Genomic DNA, 15,246 nt, shown 5'->3' with positions numbered 1-15,246 from the left:
TTTCAGCTGTTTTACTGAATAAAACTCTAATGTTCTAGGTGAAGTGTAGGGGAATCCATCTTTTTGTCAATGTACTAGATTTTTCTATATTTTGATGGTTAGTTTTTGAGAAGAATATTGTTTAAATTGTCTCTGAACTGATGTTTGTGCTGTCTCAACTTCCTTAGGGGAAGATGTTATTGCATCAGAAAGAGCAGCAGCTTTATGTAATGCTTGTGACCTCTCTGGAAAATCCCTGTTTGTGCTGCCGCATACTGATCATCTTGTTGGATACATTATAAGGTAGGTGATTTTTGGTAAAAGTCTTTTTTCCTCTATAGTGTGCATTTTGTTCTTGGGTTGCTTTTTTTCCCCTGGGTGTTAAGGAACATTAGTTGATCTATAGTGGATGTGTGAGAGAGAACTAGAGAACTTGCATTACAGGAGACGCTCACCGTTCACGGGGGATACATTCTGGAGATTCCTGCAAATGGCAAAATCCGCGAATGTCAGGAGTGCAGAAGCAGTAGCAAGCACAGAGCTCCCACAGATGCTGCCGGTGCTGGCAGCAGCAGGGGGGTGGGGTGGGGAGCATGTTGAGAGCATGTGGGGACGGAGCGTGAGTTTGAATATTTGAATCGGTGAATGGCCAGCATTTCCTGTACTCACATTTTATCTGTTGTTGATTCTTCAGCATGGTGGGGAGAGTTTCAATCCTTAACTGTTTTACTCTCTTATATTAAGTTAGAGATGTCATCTCAAACATTGTTCTCTGCTTGGCTTCATTTTATTTTTTTTAACATGCATTTTATTTCTCTTGACTATCAGTATTTCTAATAAATTTCTATTTTTATGCCCTTGGACATGAAATTTCTGGCATCTTGTCAAGATATTTGAAAAATAAAAGTTCTTTTTCCTTGGTTTTCAAAAATTAGAATGTCTAATTGAATTCTATCAGGGCTTATTCATATTTGCATTAGTGTTTTAGTAGAGATTTTTTCATTTAAATTGTTTATTACTTTGAAAGGATTATGTCCTAACCTTTACATAAAACATTTTCTGTCTAACATTGTGTATGGACATAATCATATATTATTTCAATGGATTAGTAATTGTATGGTTAAAAAAAGAAGAAAACCTGTGGGTTAACAGTGGCCAAAATAGCCTTAGAGGCAGCGTCCAGAAACGCGTGAACATTGGTCTCCCCACTGCTACTTGTCCCCGCTGCTACTTGTCCCTGGGAAATGCTTGCACCCGGCATGCTCTGGAGCACAGCAAGTTACCAAGGGTGTGGTAGAAGAGGCTGGAGCCAGCAACCGCTAGCCCTGGCAGCCTTACCTTAGGCCCTAAGTGCTTCCCAGGGCTGCAGCTATGGCAGGAAGCCTGGCTGGCAGCTGGAGCATGGCTCCAGCTGGCTAGGCTCTGGTTCTGGGCAAGGTAGCAGCACGGGAAACATCCACGTGCAGTGTGCGGCAATGCAGACGGGTCTGCAGCACCATATACCGCATGTCCACGCTTGTCTGGACACGGCCAGAGAGCCTGTTTGCAAAATGCAGAAAGGAAATAATCATTTGAACGACTCCTTATATTTTGCTTACAGCTAGAAAGAAACTATTTGACATTCACAGAGATTTATTTTTATTGTTATCAAATTAAAGGCTAGCAAATTTCTTTAAATTTGCTCCTGACTTTAATGTATTTCATACTAAGTTGTATGCTTCAAATATGATTACATCCTGGTATGGGAATTTTAAAAGTCCCTTCCCTTCTTATGCATAGAGTAGGGGTGAACCGATAGAGATTTTTGGGACTGATACTGATAGCTGGTTTTTAAGGAGGCATATCGTCTGAAACCAATCTGATTTCTGATACGAGCCCAACATCTTGGAGAACTGCGTGCAGGTGGTAAGTCTGGTGTGGTGGAAGGGGTGTGGCAGGGCAGATCAGGGTCCCTGCGGTGAGGGAGGAGTGGGGCTGGGGCAAGTGCTGCCCAGCCAGGGTGGGATGGGGTAGGATGGGCATGGGACAGAGCCACAGCTTGTGCAGGGCGGTGGGGGGCAGTTCTTGCCGCTGTGCACTGCTTGTCTGGGAGTCTCTGATCCAATGCTCACCTGGCGGCTCCTGCTGCTGCTTCTGGAGCTGCATGGGGCTCTTCCCAGCCCACCGTGCCCTGTGCAAATCCAGAGGCACGTGGTGCGTGTGCGTGCGTGTGTGTGTGTGTGTGTCCCATGCCCTCCCAGACGAGTGAGCAGGAGCTGCTGGACAAGCAGGTGAGTGCCAGAGCAGCTGCTCCCAGGTGAGCAGCCCGTAGCAGTGGGAACCATCCCTGCCCACCTCCACCCGTGGATGAGCCGCAGCTCTGTCCTATGCCTGCCCCAGTCCCACCCCACCCTTACTGTTGGGGTGTTGATCTGCCCCCCCACGCCCTGTTTTCCCCTTCCACCATAACAGACTTGCCAGCTTGCATGTAGCTCTCCAGACTGCTGGGCTGTGTTCCTCGCTGCCTATATGCTGCACTGCAGCTGTGCGCACATGAGCATTTATCGGCCAAATTATTGGCCACATCAGGCCGATTTCTGATGCAGTCAGTTTTCTTTATATCAATGCCAATCCGGTATCGGACCGATTTTGTATTGGTGCACCTCTAGCATAGAGATATGGGTATACCACTTCATATCACTCTTTCTTCTTTAATGTTTGGATGCTTTGAACATATAGGAACACAAACGTGCTAAATATTTTTATCTATTTTTCTGTCTTTAAAGGTAAAAGTAGAGACTGTACCTCCCTGCACTGACTTTTTTTTTCTTTTTTCCTCCAGCCTTTTTTCCGTATCATATCAAATATAAGTTGTTTGTCTTTGTTTTCTAAGCCCATCACTGGCTTGTATCTCCCCTTTGATTGGGCCATGGTCCTAGCCACCACTGTTTTTCTGTTATCACTCTTTATGCTTCCTTCCATTCTATGCCTTGTGCCTGGGAGAGCCTCCCTTTAAATATTAGCAGGGCTAGTTCATTATACTTTTCTAAATCATCCCTTAACTCACCTTTGTTATTATTTTAGAAAGTAAAACTTAGTCAACCTATACACTAGAAGTTCTACCTGTCCTGCTGTCCAGTTTTTGTCTTGCTTCTTTGTGCTCCCATCTGTCTCTTGCCTCATGTTTAGACTGCGTGCTGTCTAGGGCAGCAGCATGTTGTTCTGTATTTGTACAGCACAGTTTCCCTGCAATTGCTAGGATCCCAGACAAGTAAAGTAATAAAAATAATTAATGCAAGTATCACAAAATAGTATCCCTAAAAAGCTTATCTTTGTTCCTTTTTTTTTTTTGTTAATGATTAAAGTTGCTGTAAATTGTCAAAATTTTAATTTGTGAAGGATTGGTGCTCAAACTGAAGTTCTTTTCTAAGGCCTCTTGAATTCTCTGTGTACTGAATGTGTTTCTATAATGGGGCTAGTCTGAATTATTTTCTTTTACAGATTAGAGAATGCCTTTTATGAGCACGCTCAGACCTACTACTATACAGAAATCCGAAGAGTTAAATCTCACAAAGAGTTTTTGAACAAGACAACACATCAGGTAAAGCTGCTCCTTTAAACAGTTTAAGGAAAAAAGTTGATGTGTCTATTCTGATTGATGTATGTTCAAGTAAACTATTCCTGTTTTTACATACTATTGCCCATTTTTCTCTCATAGTCATTTTCCTACTTTTCTAAAGGGTGAATTTGATTTCATATTCTTTTGAAGACAAACTCTTAATAAAAAAATACTGTAGAATGAAATCTAGACTTACAAGCTGAATGCTTCCATGCGTCAGATCTTGTAGAAGCAACTGAAGAGCATAGAAACAAGTTTCAACCAGCTGTTTTCTAAAATTGGTGCTACTAGCTGGTTTAAGATATTCCAAAATGCAGGGTCCAAATACTATGTGCTTTATTGCAGTTCATAGAATTAGTAATATTGGGAGGTCACAAACTGATATTTCCTGGGATACCATCTAAGAATTATGATCTAAGCAGATTTTAAAACAGTGGCTAACAAGGATAAGGAAAATTTTGAAGCGGTCTCTGTTTTTTTTTATATATATGTGTGTGTGTGTGTGTGTGTGTGTGTGTGTATATATATATATAAAAAAAAGAACAAAAAACATCCCCCACCCCCCGATGCTGTCTAAATCAGCAGGTTGTAGGTGGGACTCAAGCCCAGATTTCTGTGATAAATTAGTTCTCATTTGTTTGTCAATTTACCAAATATTTCTCTATAGAGACAACTTTGTGTTGCAGCCACTGACTTCATTTGTTTTGGAACACCAGGAATGAGTTCTTTAAGCACACAGTTGTGCCCTAAAGCAGGGGTTGTTAACCAGGGGTATGCATACCCCTGGGGTACTGGGGAAGGCCCTAGGGGGTACATGTGGGTGGGGATGGGCAGCAGTGCTCTTCTGCAGGCTGCACAGGTGCCACCCGGCTGGCCGGATGCAGAGGGAGCAGGGGAAGCTCGCATATGGCTGCCACCACCACCCACAAGCTCATGCTGCTGCAACTCCACATCTGTCTGCATCGGTTCTCCTCCCCACCCCAGCAGTAGGTTAGGTTTAACAGAGGCACCATATGGTATAGAATGCTATTGAGCAAGTACTACTGCCATACTTTTTTCTTAGAGTCTCTGCTTATTTTATAATCTGCAAATTTATAAGTAATCATCATCATATAAACTAGCATCTGTGACTTCTTTATATAGAAATTAGATATTCACATTTATAAATGTATTCAGTTAAACGTATATTGGTTATGTTTTGCAGCTTTTATTTGTTAGGCATCAGTTCAAAATAGCTTTCTTCAGTGAGCTGAAACAGGATACGCAGAATGCGCTGAGGTAAGACTTGTATAAAATTTGTTCTTTCATAATGACTTCTGCTGCTATTATAACTTCAAGACTAGTGAAAGTAAAACAGATCACATAGTTTGTGTTTCTGAGTTCTTTCCAGAAGGGGAGAAATTAAGCTTGATTTTTATTTATTTTAAGTATTTTGAAGAGAATTTTTGTGGGGAGGGGTTTCCCTTGCAGTATTATGTTCCATTTTCTCATACTTTAAAAAAAGTGTTTCAGTGGACGTTGGTGTAATGTGTCTTTTTAAAAGACAAATAGTTTTTATGGTTGTCTGACTGACTTGGACAAGTATTAATCCCACTTCTTATGTATATGACAGTCTTAGCCATTTTGCATACACTGTACCAGTTCTGACTTCTTCCCTACCAGCTACCCTCTGTTCCCTCAGCATACTTCATAAGAGCAGAACACTAGCTCAGATCCCAAACTAGTCATACATTAAGTTAACTTTATTTTCTGATTGGAATTTTATAGTGTCTTCCCCCCTGCCAAAAGCTCCCCAGCCCAGGGCAGGCAGCGTCTTGGCTCTGGCTTTGGTCCCAAGCCGAAGCCCATCACCTGCCCTGGGCCATGCTCAAATCTGAGATGCAGCTTTTTTTTTCCCATGGTGACTGGGGGATAGGCAACCTAGCCTTCAACTTGAGTAAATACAATAAATGCTTCACGGAGCATTAATTGTTCCACTCCTGAATGGCATCCATCTGTGAAACCTTATATTCCACTAAAATAACTCTGCATCTTTTTCCGTGTTTGCTTTAGTGAATATTTAGAAGAGTAGGTTTGCCAGTTCCACCTGTCTCTTTGAAATGGTCTCAATTAGCCTCTGAGGATCACCTTTCCACTGAGAAAGAGCAAGGGATAGAACAGATGACTTCTTATCCTTTACTAGTGTTGCTTTCCAGTAGCTTTGTATTAATAAATCAAACAAAATATACAGATTGGTCAAACTATAAGTATTTGCCTAATATCAAGTATTGTGCTTTATACTCTGGATTGGGGCAACAGACTTGATCATTGGTGCTTGGTTAAGTGTTACCATGAAGTGATATTCCATTGTGTATCTTGCTAAGGAAAAGCATCTGAATGAGTACTTATAACATCTAAAACAGGGGTGAGCAAAATATGGCCTGTGGACTGGATCCACCCTGCCAGCTGATTTAGATCTGACCTACTGGCAGACACCCACCGGTGAATTGTATTTGGCCCTGCCAGCAGCTGTGCTCTGCATGAGGCTGAGTTCTGCCTTCACCGTACACACACCCTTACACCTCCCAACCACATACCACCCCCACCACACATCCCCTTACTCCTCCACACCCAATATACCAGCAAACTCCCCCCTTCCTCAAAAGGAGTACTTCCTGGGCGAAGAGAGAGACTTCTAGTGGCAAATCTAACTAATATTTTATATTAGTAAAATATACATAATATATATACATATCTTCTGACTTGTGTTTTATCTCCATGTTACTAGTTGTTGGATTTCAAACTGTGCTAATATTTAAAAATATATGTGCTTAATACATTTTTTTTCAGTAGCATGTGACACTATAACATTAGTACCCAAGATTTTTTTTCTATTTTATGTTTAGTTTTTTTGTCAGACTTAAGCAGGAGAGTAGCCTTTTTTTTTCTTTTTCATTGTTTCAAAACAGTTAATTGAAACAATCAGAAAAATTGTAACAATGTTTGCTTGAGGATGTAAAATGGTAATGTTTGTGTAAATTTTTTTCTGCCAGAATTTGTATTTTTTTTTCTGAGTAGCAGTTGTTTTTACTTTGCTTAAATAACTATTTGTTTAACATTCTGACTTTTTTTTTTTTAAATAAACATTTCACATTTTAGGAACTACAGAACAGCTTACAACCTAGTGCATGAACTGAGGGCTCATGAAACAAATATGTTAGAAATCAAGACCATGGCAGGGTTTATAAACTACAAGGTAAGTCATCCTTGTTTTAGTTTTTTACAGACTTGTACATTTCAATAATCCAAAAGTATCTGAATAATCCAATTGAAAAAGATTTAAGTATTAAAAATTCCTTTTCCATCGCCGATAGGAAGTTAGCTTTAAATTATTACCTGGCTTTATATTAAGTTCAGATAGCTTTTAGATCCAAAAAGAATACCTCCTAGGTAGAAGCTGTGCTCTGCTGATTTTTGTTTTGAGGTGCTGTTGCATGTATGTGACACACAGGTGTTTTGAAGTGAGTACCTTTAACTCCTACTCAAATTCAGTGGAAATAAACTGTGCATTTTGAATTCTAAAAGCATAGATCCTTTACCTTCCATTTTAAGAGGAAGAGGAGGAAAAGCCATTTAGATTGCTCTGCTGGGTTAGCAGAAATGTTGTCCTAATTAATTTAAAGAAAAATGTTCTTAGAATCGGTCCTCGTCAAGATAGGTCCTAGAAGGTTGAATAATCTGGTGCTATCTATATGTTCTCTCCGAAGCTAAGCTTACAATTCCATGCTAGTCCTAGGATTGTGTGGTGTTCAATCTAGCGGTTATTGTCCATTGTCATCAGCTCATTCTCTGCAAAAAGACATCAGTTGGTCATAAGTATTTAAGTTACTTATGTCCATGTATATGGTTTTATCTAGTCTTCATTTTACATTGTCTGACTTGCTGAATCTTGTATAAGAATTTGCATATTATATTTCAAAGTTTGAATTTAAAAAGTTTTAAAATCCTTAACTCTAATCAAAGTGTTTGTCTTATTTCATCCTTGTAGATTTGTCGCCTCTGTTTTCAGCATAATACACCTCTGGACGCAATTGCTCAGTTTAGGAAGCACGTTGACTTGTGTAAGAAAAAAATAGGGAGTGCAGAGCTGGCTTTTGAGCATGCTGCCTGGATGTCCAAACAGTATGTGTTTACTAACTAATACATAAGCTAGAACAGAAATATGATTTTTTTTTTCACAAGTCCTCAGTTTGTATGACTAGAGAAATAATAGAATCTTGAGTTTCTTTCCATGAAAAAATGCGGAGGACCAGTGGCAGTTTAATACTACCATTGCTCCCCTGCTGCCAAATTCCCAAATCCCTGAGTGATACCCGGTCCCCCTGCAGAGCCATATCATGGCTGGGCCACACCCTCTTCCCTCTGCATGGCTTGCTTGGGGCCAGGCCATGGCCTCTTGTCTCCTGTCCCTCCACACACAACCAAGTCATTTCCCTGAATACCTGGAAGGGGGCCAGGCTGCTCCCCCTCTTTCACTGCAGGACTGTACCATACTGCCTTCCCTCTCTCCCCACTAGTTGCTGAACCTTCAAGCCCCATTCCCCTGCATGGCTAAATCAGGCTGCCCTCTGCCCTGGACTCTGAATTGGGACCACTGGCCTGATCTGGCCCACAGATGGACTGGGCACTACCCATCTGGCTTGCTGGGCAAAAAGATTGAGCACCACTGCCTTTAAATAGCCCCTCTAGCTTTGTTTGATAAATACCTGCCTGGACTTCGCAAAGATGTCCAGGGTCAGGTTCTGACAGGCTCTGGAAGTCTAAGGGAGTTCCAAATCTGTGGAGCAACTGCTGAGACTTACCCTCCACACACACGGTTTCTCCAAGGAGATTTGGCATATCGATGGTACTTGTAGAAGTTTGCCTTCAGTTGACCTGGGTATCTGCAATAGAGCATAAGAGAGAAGGCAGTCCTTTAAGTATGTAGGGCCCAGATTGTGACACTGACATTGCAGTTTGACAGTGGCAAAATCACATTGTTCAAATCTGTGTATTATCATACTTTTACTCTTGCTGCCTTTATTGTGTGCAGTTGAGTTTTAATCTTATGCTCCCTAGTTACATTTACAAGTAGGAAAACTAATCTTTCTTCTTGTTAAAGATTTCAGGCTTTTGGAGACTTATTTGATGAAGCTATTAAACTAGGGTTGACAGCAATTCAAACCCAGAATCCAGGTTTCTATTACCAACAGGCAGCTCACTATGCACAAGAGCGGAAGCAGCTAGCAAACATGCTCTGTAACCATGAGGTAAGTTGCAGATGGCCTGTTGGCTAATTTTTGTTCTAAATCTCTGTTTATTAAAGCTTTACGGCAAATTAGACCAAAGCAAGTTTTATATATGTGTTGGTACGAGTGGAAAGTGAATTGCCTTAGTCTCTATGGGTGTCTTTATACATGCTCCAGCTGGTGGGGGAGGGGGGAGGGGGGAGGGGGTGAGCCAGGGGACACCAATGAGAGCAGCTCAGAGGAGCCACTCTAATTGTAAAGTGCCCACAGCATCTTGTGTATTCAGCATCCCATGCTTCAGAATGGTGGTGGTGGCGCTTTAAAACTTGTTGAACAAGCTCTAGCCAGTGCCATTTTGAAGCACAGGGATGCTGAATACACGAGACACTGAGGTTGTTGGAACATGCTAAATTAGTGTTGGATCCAATGTTCTGCACATTTTACAGGCACCCTGAATTTGGAAGGGTTGGCTATGAATGTATAAGCTAGTCTTCAAGTTGTACTACATGATTTCCGCTGTGAATCAAATTTTTGGTGGCACGGAGTTCTGTAAACTATTTCCTAAATTGTCAAGCAAGCAACATACAGACAATTGGCAGAGAAGTTGTAATGAAAGAACCTCGTGACATTCGTCCATAGATTTTCATGTATAATTAGATTTACTTTAATACTATCTTGTTACAGTATTGTGAAATAGGGCTGTGCGAAAAAGCATCATTCTGTTTTGACGGAACAGTGTTTCATTTAGAGTTTTGTTTCATTTCAAAAGCACTGTTCTATTTCGTTTTGTCGAAACTCTTTTGCTGTTTCAATGTTTTGCCCATAACCAGTGCTGGGAAGATTAGTGCTGCTGCTGGCCCCAGTTGGCAGCACCAGCCTCCTGTCATCTGGCAGGCAGATCAGGGGCTTGCCCGCACACCCCGGGAGGGCTGCAGGGACTGTGCCGGACTGCTTCCGGAGGTGCGGGCCTCTGATCTGCCTCCTGGATCACAGGAGGCTGGTGCGAGCATGAAACAATTTTGGAATCGAAACAGCTGGCGAAGCTTTGCACAGCCCTATTGTGAAATAGTATATTGGATTCCTGTTAGTGCAGTTGGATGATCTAATTAGGAATTAATAGGAAAGAATGGATCAATAATTGCTTGTAACTGCAACTTTTTTAAAAAGAAAAGTATACACTAAAAACAAATTAAATCTAATTGGCTTTTGCCTTTACACTGTGTTAAGCAGTCCACTTTTTCCTCATGGAAACCCAAGTAACTGAAATAAGCTGTTTAAAAAAAAGTATTTAACTTCTAGCCATTTGTTTAAAATACTAAGTTCCTACTTCTTTCTCCATAAGTGAGTCTACAGTACTTATTTTGCTATATACTGAAACATGAGGTCAACTTTTTTTTTATATATTTTATAATATGAACCATTTTTCAAGGCTATGTTTGCTGAATTTACAGTCTTCTGTGACATATCCCAGTCCGGATCCGCTGGAAACTCAATCTGGAGTGCTTGACTTCTATGGACAAAGATCATGGCGGCAAGGAATACTAAGTAAAAGCTTTTTCCTGTTTTTAATATCTATGGAATTCAAACAAAAGGATTTAAATCTGCAACCTTGGTATAATTCTGGATGGGTAGGCACTGCATTTGTCCAGAGCTGGTTGACTTCAAAATTTTGAGGAGTTGTGGGATTGAAGCATTACTTGGTTCTTTTGGTTAGCAATATAATCTTACACGCAATGGAGAAAATGTGTTCCTAGAATGTTACTTGGAACCATCTTTTCTGCTTTTATGGATTAACGCATCTAGGTTTTCACTACAGATTTGGTCAAAATTTTTAGTTCTAGTGTAATAGAATACAAGTAGTGCATAAAAGTATGAAATTGGTTCTATAGCTCTTACTCATGTGAATTTTTTCCCTGCCCCATTTAAACACCTGTGGGAATGATTGCTGTTTTACAAATTTAATAAGGTCAGTTACCTTACTGTGTGCTGCCTTTGAAATTCTCTTAAAGAAGATCAAAAGGAGGCTAGACAACGTAGCAACTAGAGATATTGCAGTCAGGTGTGTGACTGTACCTTATATGGACTTAGCCAAACTAACTTTTCATCTGGTTAGTTTGGAACAGTGAAACCACAGTAGCTTGGGATACATTCACAAGTTTGAGGTCACCAGGCAGTCTTGTAAATTTTATGCTGAAGTCTATGCAAATATGCCTTCATGGCTATTGGTAGCTCTGCTAGCAAAATTATACCTAGTTTTGTGTATTTAGAAGTCACATCTCTTATTGCAATGTAGAATGAGCTAGAAGATGGAGGGAGAGATGCAAGAATGTTGGTGTTAAGCCCATATATAGAGACCATAAGGTAAATCTGTACTCTCTGTAAAATAATCATGTCTCTTGGATATCAAAGTATATTTGAGATGAAAAGGTGAATTGCTAGATGTGAAGTTGTGAAAGATCATTGTAGGGGTTCAACTAACAGTAAAAAAACCATTCTTTTCAAATTTCTGACTCACAAGTCTGAGCTTATGCATGAACATACATGCATGACCTTGAAATATTTGCATTATTGATTTTTGTCCTTTGGTCATGTTTACACCATATCAGATGGAAAACACTCATGCCCACTCATTCCCATTCTATACCACTGGATATGGAAAGTGTCATGTTGCTGCTGTTAATGGCACATCAAGACACCCAAGACTGAACCAGAGAATACTGCTGAGCATTGTCTAAAAATCAGCTTCTTGGTATTTGGTGTGTATGGAGCTGGGCAAGTGGGCAGTGTTTTCAGGCTGATGCTCCTCAGCACTGCAGTGTACGGCAGATATGTCTGTCTTCTCAATAATCCTTTTTACTATATAGTGGTAGATTTAACTTTTGGATAGCACAGCTTTGCTGTCCTCTTGAAATGTTTTCCATCTGATCATTAATACATTTTGAAGAGTGAATTAGCTAGATAACATTTGAAAATAGCAGTTGGGTTTGTAATCAAAATAATAAATATTGCAGGATTTCGAGATTAATAGAAACTTTATTACCAACTGTGGGAATTCAGCATTTGGTCTTCCTGCTATAGGTAATAGTCTTGTGAAATAACAGAAATAAAGCAGGGAACAATATTTTTTGCATTGCTTTAAGTGATTCTCAACCAGGGTGCCATGACAGCATAGCATGCCTTGAGATCCTTTGAAAGGTGCTGCAAGGCGTACAAACACAATTCACAAGACGAACAGGATTTCAAATAGGAATCCATAATATTAAAAACATTGTGATCTGTTGTGGTCTTTCTGAGTTCTTTGCAACAGAATTGCTCTGTTGTTTTTATGTAGTCAAAAAAAGAGTGAAAACTAAGCATTTTTCAAAGGGTGCTTTCTGTCCATCAAGGGGTGCCTAGAGTCAAAAGAGGTTGAGAGCCACTGCTTTAAATGCTAATGTCATGAACTATTGGTGGAGAAACACAGAACTGAAGTAGTCCTTTTTTGAGAACTAGCGAACAGGAACAAAGCTGACAGTGCTAGAACAGTTAAGCATCTTTGCTATGAATTCAGAAGTAAATTCAAGTCTTTCTCCAGGCTTGTACTAACGGCCCAAGCTGATGCAATGGTGAATGGCTAACTACCCGCTTGGGGTGGGAATCAATCAAGGTTGCAGGACATGATGCTTGTCGCATGTCTCCCTTGTCTGCAGAGATAGACATGCCTTAACCATTCTAGCCTGGTGGCATTTTGGGCTTGGGGGACCTTTTGACTTCTTTTTACTTCTATATTTGGATTAATGACTTGGGCCCTCTACCACAGTTCACTTTTAAACAGCAAGAACTTCTGCTCCGAAGTGTTCTTTATAGAATAGAGCTAGGTTCTCAAAATACAAACATTCTTTTTCCTAAGCGATAACAGTATTAAGAATGTGAGCGTGCCTGAATTGGAACTGGCAGTATATTTTGAAACAATGCAATAACTTCTTTTGGGACCGGACAGTATTTTCAATTTAATGGATTTTTCATTGTCCTATGCAGGCTTTGATCTTTCTGATCCTGAAAAAGAGAAGCTGGGAATTTTAGCTCTGCAATTGAAAGAGAGAAGTGTTCTTCACTCGGTAAATATTATTCTAAAACCTACTTCTGTGTTCTAATATGGTTATTAAGTATCTCTCTCTTTAACAGCATTTTTGTTTTATCTGTTAGGAACTGATAATCACTTTGCTGAGTAACGCGGTTGCACAATTCAAGAAATACAAATGTCCAAGGATGAAGAGTCATTTGAGTAAATATCAGTTATCAAACTCATCTTTTAACATTTTTTGCAATGTTTTTCAGTATTGACAGTTTGACTTCGTTTTTTTTCCAGTGGTTCAGATGGGAGAAGAGTATTACTATGCAAAAGATTACACTAAGGCATTGAAGTAAGTACGTTATGAATGCCACTTCTGTGCTTTATTTTTCTCATTTTAAACACACATATTTATATACATAGGATTGTATTGGCAATTTCATTCAAGGCCTTTCTTGTACTAGATATGGTCTGGGAGTAAATTTTTGAGTTTACAGACACCTGGTGACTGAACCATTTTGTACTCTTGCTTCTTGGCTGAAACCTAAACATTGTTCCAGTTTGGAAGTTCCTTCTGAAGGAGAGCAAAACCCAGTCAGTGAGCAAAGGTGGCAAAATGGAACAGTCTGATATTGTGAATATTTCGTCTGATAACTGCAAAGAGAACTGTTATCTTTCATACAAATCTGGCTCTGCAGAATGCAAGAAATGCATTTAAAAAAAGGATTATTTGTATGTTGAATAAATTAGAGAAGGCAGTTCTATATTTAATATTCAAAATAAAAATAAGTCTTTACTTAACTGTTACAAATCAAAGAAATGGAAAAGCTATCAGAAGCTTGTCACCTCAGTATGCACTAAAGCTAAACGTACAATTATTTTCTTTTATGAACTTCCTATTTTGCATTTAATTTTTTTAATTTTTTTACTTCACGGGGGAAGGTGGGGAAGAGGGGAAGACGATGCTAAAAGTAAGCATTGTAATTAATCTGTTAAGGTTTGAAGATCACAGTTTCTATGAACAAGAGAAGGCAGGTTGGCTGAGAAGGATGTTGTCCTAAGTTTACTTCTCTTTGCTGGAAAAGATCTTTTGAAGGGCTTATCTCATGGGGAAAAAAATTACTTTATGTTGATAAACTTAGTAAAACCTAATTTTAATTTGAACCTATCCCTCAGTATAAACTAAAGCCAAAAAACTGCTCTTATATTGGAATTGGGGTATCTCTACTGGGAGCATAACTATATTAGTAAATGTATGGCTTTGGGTATACTAAGGAGACTTTCTGCCTGCGTAGACTTTGTTTTTTCTGTTTAGTGTGAAACTTTCCTAGCACTAGTGAAGATGAACTAGTGTTACAATGGTGGTAAGGGTTGGGTTTTGGGTTTTTTTTTGTTTTTTGGGAGTCTTTTTTTTTTTTTTGTGTATCCGTTTGTTTTGGGTTTGGTCTGCATGTCTGTTGGTTTGGTGGGGGTGGTTTTGAGGTTTTTCCCAAATTTTCCATAAGATAGCTAACTCCTGTTATGGTAGAAGATGAACAGTTCTTAGCAAAAAAGGACAAAAGTTTTTAACGAGAATTTAAGAATATATGCAATACCCAAATTTTAGTAAGACCTTGTTAAACATTTGAGCCATGCCTTCTTTCTGCTGATTTCTTTTTTTCCTGTCCTGGATGCCAAGATGGTCAATTTGAGGATTTTTACTGTTGGTATCTTTCCTGAAAATTGTCCGAACTTGAGAATGGTATATCTATTCCAGGGGTTTCCTTCTTTCCAGGATGTGATGAGTAGATTCCGTATAATTTTTATTGTCATTTTATGTTCCTGAAGTGCCATTTAAAAAGAAAGGGCTATTTATTGCTTTCAGTAATCACATTTGCCATGGTTTTTTCCACTCTGTCTAGGCAAAATTAATTAATGAAGTAACCCTCCTTTCTAAACCACGGTGTCTACTGCCTAATAGAAATAATGCCTCTGTCTTTCAGAAGGCTCTTGGTTTACTTTTTTTGTAAGAGACTGAAACTAGCTTACTACTTAATGTCAAAAGTTAGTAACAGATGTTTTGTTTGGCATGTATTTTTGTGTTTGTAAGACGTGCTTGTGCATTATGTCCTACCTCTGTTTAATTCTCTTCCAGGTTGTTAGATTATGTCATGTGTGAATACCGTAGTGAAGGATGGTGGACCCTCCTTACTTTCATCCTGACAACAGCTCTGAAATGTTCTTACCTTATGGCACAGTTAAAAGATTATATTACTTACTCTCTGGAGCTGTTGGGTAGAGGTATCCTTTAAACTGGTGATTCCCAAAGGGTGTGTCATGAGAATAACAGAAACACACTGCAAGATTTCCCT

General features: G+C 39.6%; 1 protein-coding gene across 3 annotated transcripts in view; it reads left to right on the top strand.

Moving 5' to 3' along the window:
- TRAPPC11 (trafficking protein particle complex subunit 11) overlaps positions 1-15,246 on the top strand; it is a 41,213-nt gene that overhangs the window by 4,331 nt on the left and 21,636 nt on the right. For all 3 annotated transcript variants that reach the window (XM_090036122.1, XM_090036123.1, XM_090036124.1), the window contains exons 5-15: positions 168-282; positions 3,460-3,559; positions 4,782-4,855; positions 6,716-6,812; positions 7,605-7,738; positions 8,718-8,865; positions 10,296-10,389; positions 12,862-12,941; positions 13,030-13,108; positions 13,193-13,247; positions 15,030-15,175. In XM_090036122.1, the coding sequence (XP_089892248.1) occupies positions 168-282; positions 3,460-3,559; positions 4,782-4,855; positions 6,716-6,812; positions 7,605-7,738; positions 8,718-8,865; positions 10,296-10,389; positions 12,862-12,941; positions 13,030-13,108; positions 13,193-13,247; positions 15,030-15,175 (1,122 nt within the window). The remainder of the gene's footprint in view (positions 1-167; positions 283-3,459; positions 3,560-4,781; positions 4,856-6,715; positions 6,813-7,604; positions 7,739-8,717; positions 8,866-10,295; positions 10,390-12,861; positions 12,942-13,029; positions 13,109-13,192; positions 13,248-15,029; positions 15,176-15,246) is intronic.

Source organism: Crocodylus siamensis, chromosome 2 (genome assembly GCF_052110815.1).
Source record: "Crocodylus siamensis isolate JL-2025a chromosome 2, ASM5211081v1, whole genome shotgun sequence".
Classification (NCBI taxonomy): domain Eukaryota; kingdom Metazoa; phylum Chordata; order Crocodylia; family Crocodylidae; genus Crocodylus; species Crocodylus siamensis.
The sequence above is the reverse complement of the archived record's forward strand: the minus strand, read 5'-3'. Positions and strand labels throughout refer to the sequence as shown.